At 39.6% G+C, this 16,128-nt stretch overlaps 1 protein-coding gene across 1 annotated transcript in view; it reads right to left on the bottom strand.

Annotated features, from left to right (window-relative positions):
• The window catches only part of IVD (isovaleryl-CoA dehydrogenase), a 35,253-nt gene extending 19,560 nt beyond the window's left edge, over positions 1-15,693 (bottom strand). The window contains exons 1-4 of the mRNA XM_060760353.2: positions 15,524-15,693; positions 8,207-8,296; positions 3,458-3,509; positions 1,694-1,863 (exon numbers count right to left, since the gene is read on the bottom strand). Of these exons, the coding sequence (XP_060616336.2) occupies positions 1,694-1,863; positions 3,458-3,509; positions 8,207-8,296; positions 15,524-15,658 (447 nt within the window). The 5' untranslated portion in view covers positions 15,659-15,693. The remainder of the gene's footprint in view (positions 1-1,693; positions 1,864-3,457; positions 3,510-8,206; positions 8,297-15,523) is intronic.
• Positions 15,694-16,128: the final 435 nt, after the last annotated feature.

The raw sequence follows: 16,128 nt of genomic DNA on the forward strand, positions 1-16,128 counted from the left end.
GAACACACAAATCGGCAATTTGGGTGTACTTCTGGACTTAGCTTTGAACTTTTAAGGCTCAGGTTTCTACAATGGCCAGGAAAGCCTTTATATGTTTAAATTTATTTTGTTTATTTATTTACTCTATTTGTATCCTGCCTTTCTCTACCCTGAAGGGGATTCAAGGTGGCTTTACATATGGCAACTATTCAGTGCCTTTGGACAGCAGTTAGAATACACTTAAGTTAAAAGTTAAAATTAAATGTGCATTAAAGCATATAAAACACTGCATTCACTATTGAAATCATTCCATTCTCAACCATAATCCAGGGCCATTCCAAAGATCAATTGCACATATTTCAAGACTATTATTGCGCTATAGCTTAATCTCCAAAGGCTTGTATGCCAACTATGCCTATTCCTTGAGACACTAGATCTGGCCGTGGTAGTATATGTCTCAATTACATTCTGTTTGGATTATTGTAACATGCTTTACTTGCGGCTGCATTTGAAGAGTGTTTGGAAACTTCAGCTCACCCAAAGAGCTGCAGCCAGACTGTTAATTAGGACTGGCTTCAAGGATCACGTAACACCCTTGCTGCAAAAGCTTCACTAGCTGCCAGTCTGCTTCATGCTGAATGAGTGAACTTATTTCACTGAATAATGCTGTATTTGAGAGTAATGAAAAGGAGTGAGAGATATCTGGCATTTGTGATATGGCAAGTTATTCACCAAGTCATTAACATTTTGGTGTGCAACAGCCTAAAAAAATCAGATGAAATGTCATGTCTATAAATAGTGAGCAAATAGTAGAGATGAAAGTATACGACATTAAGGTTTTACTAATGCAAAGAACTTTAAGTGTTCTTTGCATTTCCCAGGCAGAGCTTGGGAAGTTACATAAAAATCAAATTAATATAATGCTCTGCTGAAGCCATCCACCATTCAGAGGCAGAATCATCCTTCCAATGGCTCAGATATGGACAGCTTTCACAAGTCATTATAATTACTCATCTGAAAAGTGACTTTTCCAAGCTTTAATCTGAGATGTATGATGAAAAAAAGCGCTACACTTTTGTTCAGCAATAAACGGTACAAGCAGAGACATGTAAACATAGAGACAGAAGTCCTGCCAAGTTCACTGGATCTAATGCTTTAATTGTAAACATGTTTGCAAAGCAGTTTGCCCAGAAATCACAGCAGAACTTCTAATCAGGTATACTTAGGTTTGTACTGTCTATAGGTCATCTTTTCAGCTAGAGAACTATATCTACAGGACAGGCAGTCTTCCAAATCTATGGATTCTTTGTCCACAGATTCAATTATCCCTGGTTTGAAAATATTTTTTTTAAAAAAATACAAAAAAATCAAACCTTGATTTTGTCATTTTATAATAATAATTTTATATTTGGGACACTATTTTAATATGTTACTGTACATAATGGGACTTCAGTGTCAATGAATTTTGATAACCATGGGGTCTTGGAATGAAACCCCAGGGATACCAAAGGTCCACTGCATTTGTAACAATAAATCGGATAGATTTTTAGAAGTTAAAAAAGACCTGGGTTTTCTTTATTTACCAACCAGATTCTAGTTCAGAACGTTTCAACAGAATGACTGAAATAGGAATTCTGTTTCTGAATATTTTAAAAAATAGTGTTAGAGGTATGCTTTGTCCTTGTTGCCTTATACATGCCACAATTACACATACCTTAGGCAGGTATTTCTCTTTCTGTGCTTCATTTCCATTTCTCACTAACTGATTAACACAGAGATTAGAGTGGGCACCATAACTTAATCCAACAGCTGCCGAAACACGAGAAATTTCTTCCATCACCAGTATATGGTCCAGATATCCCATTTCAGATCCACCATATTCAGCTGGTAAGAGGAAGGAAAACATATATACATATAACTAAGCTACATGTACACACTACTGAAATATAAAATTTCTACTGCTAGCAACCTCCATTAAGAAATAGAAAAAGGAGATTTTCAGACATTAACTCTATACGTGTTCACTCTGTATATTCACCCATTCAATTTTTTTGTGCATCATTGAACTTGTATTCACTTTTGACTTAGACCTAGGTAGAACAATCCTCCTAAATTCAGTGCACAGATTAACTGCAAAGTTATACCTAAGCAGAATGAATATCTATATGTGTGATGCCATAGATTGGCATGGATAAATGTTATTTGATTTCTTGGTTGTCTGGAATAGATAGCTGGAATGAATGCAGATTGATTGCATGTTTGAAGAGATTTGCATAAGGCTGGTGAATGATAGATGGGAGTTTATTAAGACAGGCATTTCTGGAGTTGAAGTGAGTGAATTGAGTTTTGGCTGAGTTTGGTATAGTTGGTCTGAATTTGCTAGAAAGGAGTATTGTAAAGGTGTTTTAAATGTAACAGACTATTAATCTGGTCTGTTAGGTTTAATTTATGTAAATAAAGGATATTTTGGTTTTATAGTTTTAGTCTATGGAAATGCTTTTTATCTGAAAGCTTGGATTCATGTGTGGTGGCTGCACTGAATATAGAAGGGAGGTGTTCACAGAAGACAGAAGTTACACAAATCCTCATGTATGTATCTTGAGAGCCTTTGGATCAGTGTTTCTCAACCTGGGGGTCGGGATCCCTGGGGGGGGGGGTCACGAGGAAATTTCAGAGGGTTCGCCAAAGATCATCAGAAACATATATGTCTGGTGGACTTAGGAAACCCTTGGCAGAGAAGGTTGAAGATCCCTCCGCATGTCCTTCTCTTCCTTTTTGGAAACAGACGGAGAATCCTCCCATCAAAAGCCCTCCTCCGCTGTGATTGGATTGTTCCTGAGACTCCAAGTAGGGGAGGGGAGAGCAGGCATGCTCAGCGCATGGCAGTGTGCTGCACGTGTGCGGGTGAGGGAGAGCGTGCAAGGCTGAAGGGAGGCTTGGACCAGTGAGTCCCTTCAAGGCATGGGGTTTTGTGGGAAGTTTGGCCCAATTCTATCGTTGGTGGGGTTCAGAATGCTCTTTGATTGTAGGTGAACTATAAATCCCAGCAACTACAACTCCCAAATGTCAAGGTCCGTTTTCCCGAAACTCCACCATTTGGGCATATTGAGTATTCATGCCAAGTTTGATCCAGCTCTATCATTGTTTGAGTCCACAGTGCTCTCTGGATGTAGGTGAACTACAACTCCCAAACTCAAGGTCAATGCACACCAAACCCTTCTATTATTTTCTGTTGGTCATGGGAGCTCCAGTGCCAAGTTTGGTTCAATTCCATTATTGGTGGAGTTCAGAATGCTCTTTTGTTTGTAGGTGAACTGGGAATCTCAGCAACTGCAACTCCCAAAGGACAAAATCAATTCCCTCCCAACCCCACCAGTATTCAATTTTAGACATATTGGGTATTTGGTCCCAATATGAAAATCCATCCTGCATATCAGATATTTACATTACGATTCATAACAGTTGCACAATTACTTACCTGGAGCAGTTATTCCCAGAACTCCTAATTCTCCCAGCTTCTTCCAAAAGTCCTACAAATATTAAAGCAAAGCTATTAACATGACTGTAGTCTAATATAAGACCAGGTAGCCAGTTTTTAAAATGTCCTTCAGCATATCTGTTTAGTCACTTCACAGAAACGAAGTCAATGTATCAGTTGCCTTGAAATATAGGGTACCAGAGTTCCAGAGTCAATTTCAGGTATCAGTTGGAGGTATTTTCATCCCTGAAAGAAACACTGAAATATTGTTGCTACCAACATTGGACCATTAGTGTTAGATGTTGGAAAGACTAAGAAAATGTACTGGAGATTTTGGCACAGCAGTTTTCTGACTTTCTCCTCCATTGACCTATTGGTTTCAGTAAATGATTGAAGATGCCCTTTTCAAGTCTTCTTTTAACATTGGATTGATTCACATATCGATTTATTGAACAGTCATATGGAGACATGAAACTGTGTGCAAGGATTCCGAGCATTTGACTGCAGAAAATATACCATTAAGGGATTCATAAATTTATGAGTGTGTTGGAGTTCAAAAAGTTGGGAGAAATGCTGCTTTAAGCACAAAGCAATATGCCCTAAATCCAGTAAAATACTGCAGTACAGCTTCCCTGACTTCAGATAAGAATGTTTCGAGGACCAGATCATCATTTAGCTCAAATTCTATGAGTCACCATCTTGACATGGGTAGAAACAATTAAATCACAGTGTTCTGCATCTTCCAAAGCTGACATAGAGTCTGCCAATACCCCATTTCCCCCTCAGTGATGCTTCATCTTTCTGAGAGTTCCTGACACAAGAAAAAGAAAGTGACAGATTTCTGTTGGCTAGCAGATTCCTCTTGCTGACAGATTGACAAGAAACCTCCAAGTACTGTTAACCCCATCTGTTTCACATTAGGAACTCGACACTTCTAATCAGCAATAAGCTTAAAAATTTAAATTCTCTCAAAATATTCTGGTTTTTCAAGAGTTTCTTCCCCTATCCTACATATCTCACCATTATTTCCTCCTAAATTACTGGCTAGTAGGAATCAATACAAAGGGGAGGGGGGAGCATAGGATATTTGATGCTGAGGGGATGTGCTCAGTTGAATTTCACAGAGGGAAAAGGTGGATGACCACTGATTGCAACCACTCAGTAATGGCTATTTCAATATCAACTTTCCAGAAGCTCAGGAAAAGCTTTGCACTAGTTATGCTGTCAGAGGCAACAGGGACTAAATCTTTGACAGACTATGTTGTATCACTAAAATGTCAGTCCTTGTTTGGGAAGGACTTATCAGATGGATTTGGCTGGGTCCAAGCATCTCAGTGCTCACAATATATGAGGTGAAGGAAGAATTTGTTTCCCAGATTAGAGGGGCAATTTGTCCTGGTAAGCTGGGAAAGATTCAGCTTCCTTAGTCTTGCTCCTCTCAAGTCATTTTCCATATCGGTACAGCCATTCTCTGCTTTTGGAACGTGGATATGATGAATAGTCAACATTTGTGGCAGGTGAGTAGACTTAGGAAACTTTAGGGACTTTATGATTCTCAAGGTTTTCTGTGCTAGCAGAGGATAATATACATTCTTTTTTTTTCTTCTGGCGTAAGAACAATTTTTCTTATGGTAACCAAGAAAACCTTTACACTTATCCGAGAAATCAATCAGCCTGCACAGTGCAAAGGTTTTCAACTTTTATGCTAGATGCAATCATATTCCCATAGATTTCTGTGCTTAAAAACAAACCCTTAATCCAGCCATTCTTGAGAACTACAAGAACTATATCAGCAAAATTTTGGAACAGGTGGTTGCCAAACAACTCCTTAAGCTGATTTTCTAGACCCATTTCAATCTCGCTTCAGGCTGGGGCATGGTAAAGAAATGGCTTTGGTCGCCTTGGTAGATGATCTGCGTGGAGAACTAGATAAAGGGAGTCCGACTTTCTTGCTTCTGCTGGACCTCTTAGCAGCTTTCGATACCATCGACCATGGTATCCTTCTGGAGCAACTCAAGGGGATGGGGCTGAGGGGTACTGCTCTGCAGTGGTTCCTGTCCTTTCTCTTGGATTGTATCCAGAAGGTGGTGTTGGGGGAATCCTGCTTGATCCCATGGCCATTGGGGTCAATGTTATTTAACATCTACATGAAACTGCTGGGACAGATCATCCGGAATTTTGTTGTTCGGTATCACCTATACGCAGACAATGCCCAACTCTACTACTCCTCCCCACCCGATAAAGCCAAGGAAATTGCTGCACCTGAATCAGTGCCTGGAGGCAGTGATGGGATGGATAAGAGTAAACAAAATTAAACTCAATCCAGACAAGACAAAAGTACTACTGGTCTGAGAATAGGGTTACAACCTGAGCTGAACGAGTTTCACCCCCCCCCCCCACCCTGAAAGCCCAGGTCTGCAGCTTGCGGGTTATTCTAGATTCCTCCTTAAATCTGGTGATGGAGGTTACCAGGATCACCTTTGCACAACTTAAACTGGTGCGCCAACTGCGACCATTCTTGATAAATCCGACTTGGCTGTGGTGGTAATACATGGTGGTAATGCCTGGACCATTGTAATGTGTTCTACGAGGAGCTGACTTTGTAAACGGTTCAGAAACTTTAATTTGTTCAAAGATCTGCAGCCAGACTGCTAACAGGAGGGGATGTAAGAGAACATACTAATCCGCTCCTGAAGCAGCTTCATTGGCTGCCAATTAGTTTCAGGGCCCAATTCAAGGTGCTGATTTTGACCTTTAAAGCCCTTCATGGCATCAGCACAGACTACTTGCAACAATACATGCCAGCAAGAACTCTCAGATGTAGTGGAGAAAGACTTATGTCAACTAAGTTCCATGGTTCTCTCAGGTTAAAGATTTCCAGAGATGCATCCTTTTCCGGAGTGACACCCCTTCTATGGAATGCCCTTCCAGGGGAAATTAGAGCAGTGCCCTCTATGTTGGAGTTTAGGAGGAGCCTTAAAAGCTCAGGATTTACAAAGATGTGGAAGAACCTGGACTGTAAAATCTATTTATGGGTGGCTTTGAAGTTTGAATGTTTTATTATAATTGAATGTATGTTTTAGGATGTGTGACAGCAACTACTATTATTTGGATTTTAATGTTTTAACTTTTATTATGCCTGTTTTATCTGTTGTAAGCCGTTTTGGGCCCTTAAGTGGAGAAAGGTGGAATATAAATATCTTAAATTAAAAAATTAAAATTTTGTTGAAATCAGTTCTCTATTGCCAATCAGCTGATCTTTGTCCCATGCATTTTAATATGTATATTTTATAGAAATGAGTTTTAATATATGAATTTTATTGAATGTATTTCATGATAATGTATTTTAACTGAATGTTTTTGCATGGAAATACAATTAAAAGTCTACCTTGCTAACAGAAGCTGATGCATTTGAGTACCTGAACATGTTGTTTATACACCTCCACTAAATAACTAGAGTTACCGGTATTAGAAAGCAATGCAATTTTAGCGTGTTGAGACTTGGCTAACATTTCCAGCCAATAAATAAAGCTGTGTGTTTCAACTACATACTCCTACTATGTTTCAAACTGGTTTCATAAAAGGCCACTATAAACATTTAAAACCAATTCTCGCTTAAATATAACAAGTGCACAAAGTTCTAGTAGATATAAGCATTCCTAGGACCCCAGGGCTGATAAAAGACAACAGTGAAAAGTGATATGTCCCATAAAACATATGTTATCAAATTTATCGACGACACTAAAGCACTCCAGTAAATCTCCTTCCTAGAAGCCCAACAGTGAACTCTTCACAACCATTGGATGGTTCCAAAAATATTATGCTGTAAAGAGAAATCATATGCCATTTCACAGCTCACTTTTCACTACTAAATAAGCACTGAATTTTCTCATCCAGACTGAAACAAAACCTTAAAGATAGCTTATTGAGGTCTTGATCAAACATATAAAGATACAGTATAGATGGATATACTGTAAATACTCTAGTATAAGCCTAGTTTTTCAGCCCCTTTTTAGGCCGAAAAAGCTCCCCTCTGCTTATCCTTGAGTCAAGGTTATTTATTATTTTACTCTGTAATTAGTATTATTTTTATTACATTTATAATTTTATTTTATTTATTTCTGTTATTATTACATTTCTATTATTTTACTCTATTGTTGTTTTTATTACATTTATTATCTTACTCTCTTTATTATTATTGGAAGGATACATATGCATATTTACACTGAAGGAGGTTAGAATAATGGTTTAATCAGAGTTGAACAGTCTTCTCTTAAATTACAGTTTTATGCAAATATTCAAAAACATTTAACCTATGGATACCTCAATTAATGTAATTTTGTTGGTATCTATTTTTATTTTGAAATTTATCAGTAGTTGCTGCATTTCCCACCCTCGGCTTATACTCAAGTCACGACGTTTTCCCGTTTTTTGTGGTAAAATTAGGTGCCTTGGCTTATATTTGTGTCAGCTTATACTCGAGTATATACAGTAATTTAAATTATTCCAGCTTTCTCCAATCTGAGGAAACAATGACCACGCTAACAGTGGAAGATGGCATTTTACGCCAACACATATTGACAGCACCAGGTTGGAGAAACTTTTATTCTTTTTAGTGTGTTACATAGCTGTTTTGTATCTTCTAATTCTTGAAACTTTAAATTCTATATAATCACTTCTCAAAGTCATAGCACTATGCAAAATACTAGCTAAGCATCTAAGCCTAGATATGTTATTGAAAGTACTTACCCTCATTTCTTTGAATTCATTCTTCTGATCGATTTCTTGAGCCTTTGGAGCCAAATGCTCCTGACAGAATTTCACCATGGTTTGCCTAAGCTGTCAGAGATACAATAAAAACTACAATTACTAATCACCTTCCTGTGTATGTTATCAAAAAGCTTCTTCCTGACGTCCATGAAATCCCCATTTATAGTTCATAAAGTTACTCAGAGCCAATGGGAACTGCTGACAATCATTAAATTATTGACAAAGTATTTTCTACCTAGCACAACTCAAAGTGTATATCAATATTTTAAATTGTTTTAAATCTATTTTAACTAGCGCCTGACCAGTAGACTGAAATATTCTTATTGTTTTATTGACTGTAACTACACATTAAGTCTATTTTATGCTTCAGCATACCAAAAGTGTAAATGGAAAAAATCCAACCACCCTGTGGCCTAGCAGCACAACATGCCAATTGTGAATGACAGTAAATCAAGCAATTTGCCTTCACAATAATAAACAAACATCCAATGCCAGATCCAATGCATAACTAGAAACATAAAACAACCAGTTAAATTACATCTAGCATAACAAATATTAAACATAAATCATATAAATCATTTTAAAAAGCTTTCCCAATATAGAGATTTAAAGGCCTGAAAAAAAATTAAAAATCAGGGTAGAGGAACTTCCCTTTCCCTTTTGGAAGGCCTTTTCTTCAGAAATATTTAATAGGGGGAGTGTTGCATATCTTAAAATAAACAAATAAACAATAATGAATAAAATGCTTAAGATGAGGAATACACATACTTATTCCTCCAATATTGTTTCTAGAAATTAGGTAAAGAAGATTTTGTGCAAAAATATGTACAATATCAAATCTTTGTAACTGCTTCTGCTAGTTTCCTTTTCTCAGTTCTTTTTGTGGGAATGAGTAAAGTATTTTCTTTCATTTGGTAATGCTAGTGGCTTCTTGTGTGTTCTTCACAAATTGAGAAAATGGAGGTGATGTCATAGAATCATAGAGCTGGAAGAGACCATAAGGGCCATCCAGCCCAACCCCATTTTGCCATGCAGTAACATGCAATAAAAGCACTCTCAACCCATGGCCATCCAGCCTGATTCGTATAGTTCAGAACGTTTTAGCTACATTTGTAACAAAATAAAAAAGATAAAAAGGTTGAAAACTACTTTACATTTATACTTATCATATAAATAAATTATACTTTTAGTATTTCAGACATTATAATTTTACAACAAGCCACATTAGACATATTTTATGTCACTAAAGTAATAAAGTAACTTTCAATATCTAACGCGTGCTATCACATTTTTCATTTTTTTTCTAAAACAGTCTCCCCTTCTGATAATTTCTCAAAACATAGAAAACTTGGCTACCCCACATTTAATATAAAATACTAATCCATCTCCAAATGTAGGGTGCTTTCCCCAACCCTGACCTATACATATTTTGATTTAGAATAGTTTCTGTATTTAATTGAACTCAAAATTTATCTAATTGTAAACAGCTATATGAAAACTTCTAAATGGCATGTCAGAAAATAGCTTGATCAAACAAATAACATTTACTAAGAATTCCTACTAATTTTGGTAGAATTTAACTTCCATGTTAGCATGCACAAAATTGCATCCAAAATATATGTAGAGTGTAAGCAAGATACTGTAAAGTTAAAACAATAAAAATATTGTGGAAAGAAAAATGTATGTATATAGAGTGTTGCCATCCTAGAACCTAACTGAAATTTAGAAACATTCTTCTTGAACATGCTTTTATTTCCCTTCAAAAGAATTGTAACCATTTAAAAAAACAAACAAACAGATTTTATCAAAATTTTCCTTACAGGCTTTCCCCCCCTAAGAACTGCAAAAACTTTCCTTTCTTCTTTATTTAAAGGCACCTGGTTCATGCTTAAGTGCTAGAAGAAGGGCAATGGAAATAACTTTACCATATATTCTGAAGATTGTCATCCAATTTCTAGAGTGAAAGAAGAGTCTTGTGGACTATTTTACTCAGAATACCATATTCTAAGAATATGAGGGATTACTTAAATTGTTCTGGATTATAATGTTTCAATAAATCAGAGCAGAACAAAAAAGGAGGAAGGAAGGAAGGAAGGAAGGAGGTAAGGAAGCTTTCCGTCATTTCCAAACATTTGGAGCTGAACATCATGTGATTCTAAATTATCTCTACTTTGTCCCCAAAAGGTAGGTCATATGGAAAGGCAAACTTTTATCTTGCTATCTAAAGTAACAGACTTGCAAAAAAGGCCCAGCGAACTCTCAAATCAAACCCATGGAAATGAATGGAACACAGTTTAATAATGACAAACAGAATTCTCAGCCATTTTAAAGAGACAATTCAAAGTATTACTTCTTATGGATTGAATGCCATATACTTTTTTTTTTGGAAATGTCATAGAGAAATTATAACAATGCATCTTTATCTGTCCTACAATTATCAAAATAACCATGAATGATTATGTGTATTCTCAAACCCCTAACAATGTATAACAAACATGGCAAAAAATGAACCAAGGCAAAGAATGCTATTAACAGCCCCTATGTTGTTAAGAGCTGTGAGCCAAAAAGGAAGAAAACAGTTCACATAGGTTTGGGATTACATCAGTCTAAATAATATCCAATACCTCCTCGTACAATGTCCAATTTTACCATGACCAACTTTACTTAGTGGTGTTTTTTTTGGGGGGGGGACCCTGCACAATGGAAATTATAGTTCACCCACACCCAGAGTACACTGTGAGCCCCACCGATGATGAATCTCGACCAAATTTGGTACACATACCCATCATGATTTATTTATTTATTTATTTACATTATTTCTATCCCGCCCATTTCAGCCCGAAGGCGACTTTAACTAACAGTGCAGTTTAATGGCAAGGACAGATGATGAGGGGAATTGTAGTTTATTCACAATCTTGTGCACTTTCTAATCTGGGACCATTCATTACATCCAAAAACAAATAATAACTATTTCTAACAAATATCAAAATACCTAACCTGGACATCACCAGATACCTAAGCTAGTCTTACATAAAGGATGCTCAGTTCATTTTATACCTATGGATTGATAAGTTTTAAACATATGTGATTTATAATGAATGTCTATATAGTCTATCTACAATGGCCATTCAGAATTAGACGTCTCCTCCCATCATTATATTAAAATGTGGTAGCTCTTGGTGGTAATTCAATACTAAAGAGAAGGGAAGGACAATGAGCTTCCCATAAGAACATCTTGTTATTAAATATTATCGAGTCAGCTTTAGTAGATGGCAGTCCGATGAATGAGAGACCACCAATCCATAACAGTCCTGCTCAGGTATCGCAGATCTGAGGCTATGGCTTCTTGATTGTGTTTATCCAGCTGGAATGCAGCCTTCCCTCTTTTTCCTATTGCCTTCTATCTTACCAAGAATTACTGTATATTCAAGTGAGTCATGTGATAGCCAAGGTAGAAAAGTGTCAGTTTTTCCATCATGGCTTGATTTGCTCTAGGAACCTATTTAAGTCATAATTTTTGCAGGCCACTATAGCTGAAGAACTCTTTTCCATCACTACATTTCATGCGAGTTGATTCCCTTCCTGTCAGCTTTCATCACTGTCCAGTTTTCACAACCATACAAAGAAGCTGGAAATATGATGGCATGGACAATCCGAACATTAGTCTTCATTGATACATTTTGACACAAGTCTAGTTCCCTCACAGCTGCCCTTTCTAGTCTTCTTTCGATTTCTTGACTGCAGTCTCCATTCTGATTAATGACTCAGCCAAGCTATATAAAACTTTGAACTATTTCAGTGTCTTCATTGCATGAAGTGATTCCACAGGAAAGCAATGAACAGAGGCCTACCCCCCCCCCTTTCCTTTGTTCTCTCAGCAGGGAGGGGAAAGAAACCGAGGAAAAAGGACCCCCCTAGCAAAAAAAATTAAAAATTAAAAAATAATTTAAAAAGCTTCCATCTTGCTCCAGAGATGAGCTTTGCCACTTTAGCCTCCTTTTAGAAGCAGGCAGGGGGTTTGCTACCAAGTCAAAGCAACATCATCCTGCTTGCACTGTTTGAACACTGGCAGAATTAACCTGCAGGCCTCCTTTTAGACAATGCATTTTGTAGACAGAGCAGCTATTTAGAATCATAGAGATCTCATGGGCCATGCAGTCCACCCGCCTGCCAAGAAGCAGGAAAACTGCATTCAAAGCACCCACCACGGATGGCCATCCAGCCTCTGTTTAAAAGCCTCTAAAGAAGGAGCCTCCACCACACTCTGGGGCAGAGAGTTCCACTGCTGAACAGCTCTCACACTCAGGAAGTTCTTCCTAATGTTCGGATGGAATCTCCTTTCATGCTCTTATTCCCCTACCTGTACTTCCCATCTGCATGAACTATCAGTGGGCATAAACAACTTCCTTGCTCCACCAGTAAGCAGTTGGCAGTGAGAGCATGGCTCCTGTAAGGAGCAGCTGTTGCTTCTTCTCTCACACCATCTCTCTGACTGGCATAACTGGGAAGATTTGGGTTCCAAGCAAGAATCTCTCCCCACCTCTGTTCTTTGGAAAGAGGATTCAGATGAGCAAGTGAAAAGATGGCTGGCTATCCCATCCATTACTTTTTCTTTGGTGGGGGTGGCTTGGAAAGGTACTTCTTGTACTAGTTGGATGGGAGGATTCTGAGAGTTGTAGTCCAAAAAAGCAGTTTCCCCAACATTAGGCAGGAACCCAATCTTCCTTGTTTTGTGGAAGGAACTGGGGCAAGGTGAAGCAGATTTTGGTCTATTCACACACTCTTTTTTCAGCTTGTTTCCCTCCAAATAACTGCAGTTGTGTTTGGCTCACCTTAACAAATTCTGAAGCTATGTTGAAATACTTGAAAAGATGTACTTTTGAGGAGGAGGCAAGCTGGTTTTCTGCTACTCTAAAGGCGATTCAAATTGCAGAAAACAGATTCTGCCTGAATATCAGAAAGAACTTCACAATGGTCAGAGATATATGCTTCCTTGGAGTTCAGTAGTCTCCTTCTCTCGAGGTTTTTGAGCAAAGGTTAGATCAGGCATGGGCAAACTTTAGCCCTCCAGGTGTTTTGGATTTCAACTCCCACAATTCCTAACTGTCGATGTAGGTGTTGAAATCCAAAACACCTGGAAGGCTGAAGTTTGCCCATGCCTGGGCTAGATGGTCATCTGTTGGTATTCTTTGATTTATATTCCTGCATGGCAGAATGGGGCTGGACTGGTTGGCCCTTGGGCATCTCTTCTCATTTCTTTGGCTGCATTTAGAAATGTAGAATGGGTGCAGTTTGATTCCACTTTAATGGCCTTGGCTGAATGCTATGGAATCATGGCAACTGTAGTTTTACAAGGTCCTTAGCCTTCTCTGCCAAAAAATGCCGATACCTATACCAAAAGACAACTCCCAGGATTCCACAGAATTGAGCCATGGCAGTTAAGAGTGGGGTCGGACTTCATTAATGTGGCAATGCAAATCAGGCATGGGCAAACTTTGGCCCTCTAGGTGTTTTGGGCTTCAACTCCCACGATTCCTATCAGCTACATAAAAACTATCAGCTACATAAAAATTCCAACCATCACCCAAGTAAAAAAAGAAGCACAATTAAAGCCCTGGCAGATTGTGCAAAAAAGAATCTGTGAACCCCACTTTCTCCAAGGTGAACTGAACCACATAAACTGGGCTCTATAGGCCAATGGACACTCCATCACAGACATCAGAAGAGCTGCAAGACTGAGAACAAGCCACGAGAGTAACGACAATGATCTACCCAGAGGAATAGTGTTCTTACCATACATTAAGGGAACTACTGACTTAGGGAAGCTGATGAAAAAACACAAACTACAAACTATCAATAAACCCACTAAGAAAATCCAACAAATGCTACATTTAGCAAAGGACAATAGGGATCTTCTGCAGGAGTCTACCGTATACCAATGAGCTGTGAACAAGTCTACATAGGGACCATCAAACGCAGCACTACCCAAACACAATCCAGGAACATGAATGTCACTGCAGACTAATTCAACTGCGGGAGTCATCAATAGCAGAGCACCTGATGAACCAACCTGGACATAGCATAACTAAATAAATAGCATATTATTTGAGAACACAGAAATGCTGGACCACTCTAACAACTATTGTGTCAGGCTACACAGAGAAGCCATTGAAATCCACAAGCATGTGGACAATTTCAACAGAAAGGAGGAAACCATGGAAAGGAACAAAATCTGGCTACCAGTATTTAAATAAACCCTAAAACCAGGACAGTAAATAAAGAGCAACACTCAAACAACAGGGGAATTCCGGACAAGAAACAATGCGGGCCAGCTAATCACCTTCCAACAAAGGAATCCCCTAGGGCAGTGGTTCTCAACCTGTGGGTCCCCAGATGTTTTGGCCTTCAACTCCCAGAAATCCTAACAGCTGGTAAAGTAGCTGGGATTTCTGGGAATTGTAGGCCAAAACACCTGGGGACCCACAGGTTGAGAACCACTGCCCTAGGCAGAAAGCAACCAAGCCTTGAAGCTGCAAGGCTATTCAATGCTAATCAAGATGATCAATTGCAGCATTCACGCATGCCTAAAACAACAAGAATTCTTTCTCCCACCCTGGACATTCCACAGATACATAAACTTTACTAGTTTCCAACAAACCTCACAACCTCTGAGGATGCTTGCCATAGATGTGCAAGGCTCCTGAAAGTCAGGAGAGATTGCTTCTGGAACATGGCCATATAGCCAGGAAAACTCACAGCAAACCAGACTATCGGTTGTTAGGAATGGTGGGAGTTGAAGTCCAAAACACCTGGAGGGCCCAAGTTCGCCCAGGCCTGATGTAGATAGATACACCTTGTGATTTCTGAGTGTGGTCCTGGGTGGAGCTTGACAAATGGCGCCCTCTCCAAACTACTTTGAGACCGGGTTGTTGTAGGTTTTTTCGGGCTATACGGCCATGTTCTAGAGGCATTCTCTCCTGACGTTTCGCCTGCACCTATGGCAAGCATCCTCAGAGGTAGTACTTTGAGACCCCTTGGTGAAAACTTCATCCTCGGTGCATTGGGAGTACTCCAAGGGATAAGGGGGAAGAGTTAGGGAAAGTTACTTTTTCTTTGGAACTACACCTGCCAGCCAACACAAACCGTGCTTAGGGATCTTTTTAAAGTAGCAATCCCGACTAAAAGTAACTTTTCCAAGCCACAGGCATGACGGAAAGAAGCCGCCAGGCTGGCATTGCGAGAGGAAGGCAAAAGAGGCCTTTCCCCACAGCGAAGCGGGCCCTCCGCCTGCGGTACCTGCTGCTGCTCCTCGTTCAGCCCGTTCACCGTGTCGTCGATGGCGACTCCGGCACATCCTCGCCGGGGCTGTCGCAGGCTCGACCGAAGGGCCAACGCGGAGGCCGCTCGCCTCAGCAACATCCCAGCCGCCATCTCGCCTCCTTCTGCGAGCGCGGCGCCGACCAAACACGGCCGCGCGCGCGCATCCGCCCCCGCCAATCAGCGCACAGGTGGGTGGGGCCCGATTGGCCAATAGGCTTCAAGAGAGGGGAGAAAGCGCCAATCATTGCGCAGACGTTGCCCAAGGGAGCCGAAGCACCGCCCACAGGTGCAAGAGGAAACAACAAAGTCCAAAGGAGTTTGGAAGTAGGTCTCCTTACTTGTGTGGAGCACCTACATCAGGTCTGGGCGAACTGGGGCCCTCCAGGTGTTTTGGATTCCAACTCCCACCATTCCTAACAGTTGACAACATAGGAGCACTGTGACCTTAACTTATGGGAGTCAATATAAGTCTCATTTCACCTACTTGCTCTTCAACATCTATGAAAAGCCTTGGACACACAGGTTTGCAGACTGCGGGTATTCCAGGACTTAGCTTTGAACCTGGGGGCTTTGCAGTTGCC

The sequence above is a fragment of the Anolis sagrei genome, chromosome 1 (genome assembly GCF_037176765.1).
Source record: "Anolis sagrei isolate rAnoSag1 chromosome 1, rAnoSag1.mat, whole genome shotgun sequence".
NCBI classification, from domain to species: Eukaryota; Metazoa; Chordata; class Lepidosauria; order Squamata; family Dactyloidae; genus Anolis; species Anolis sagrei.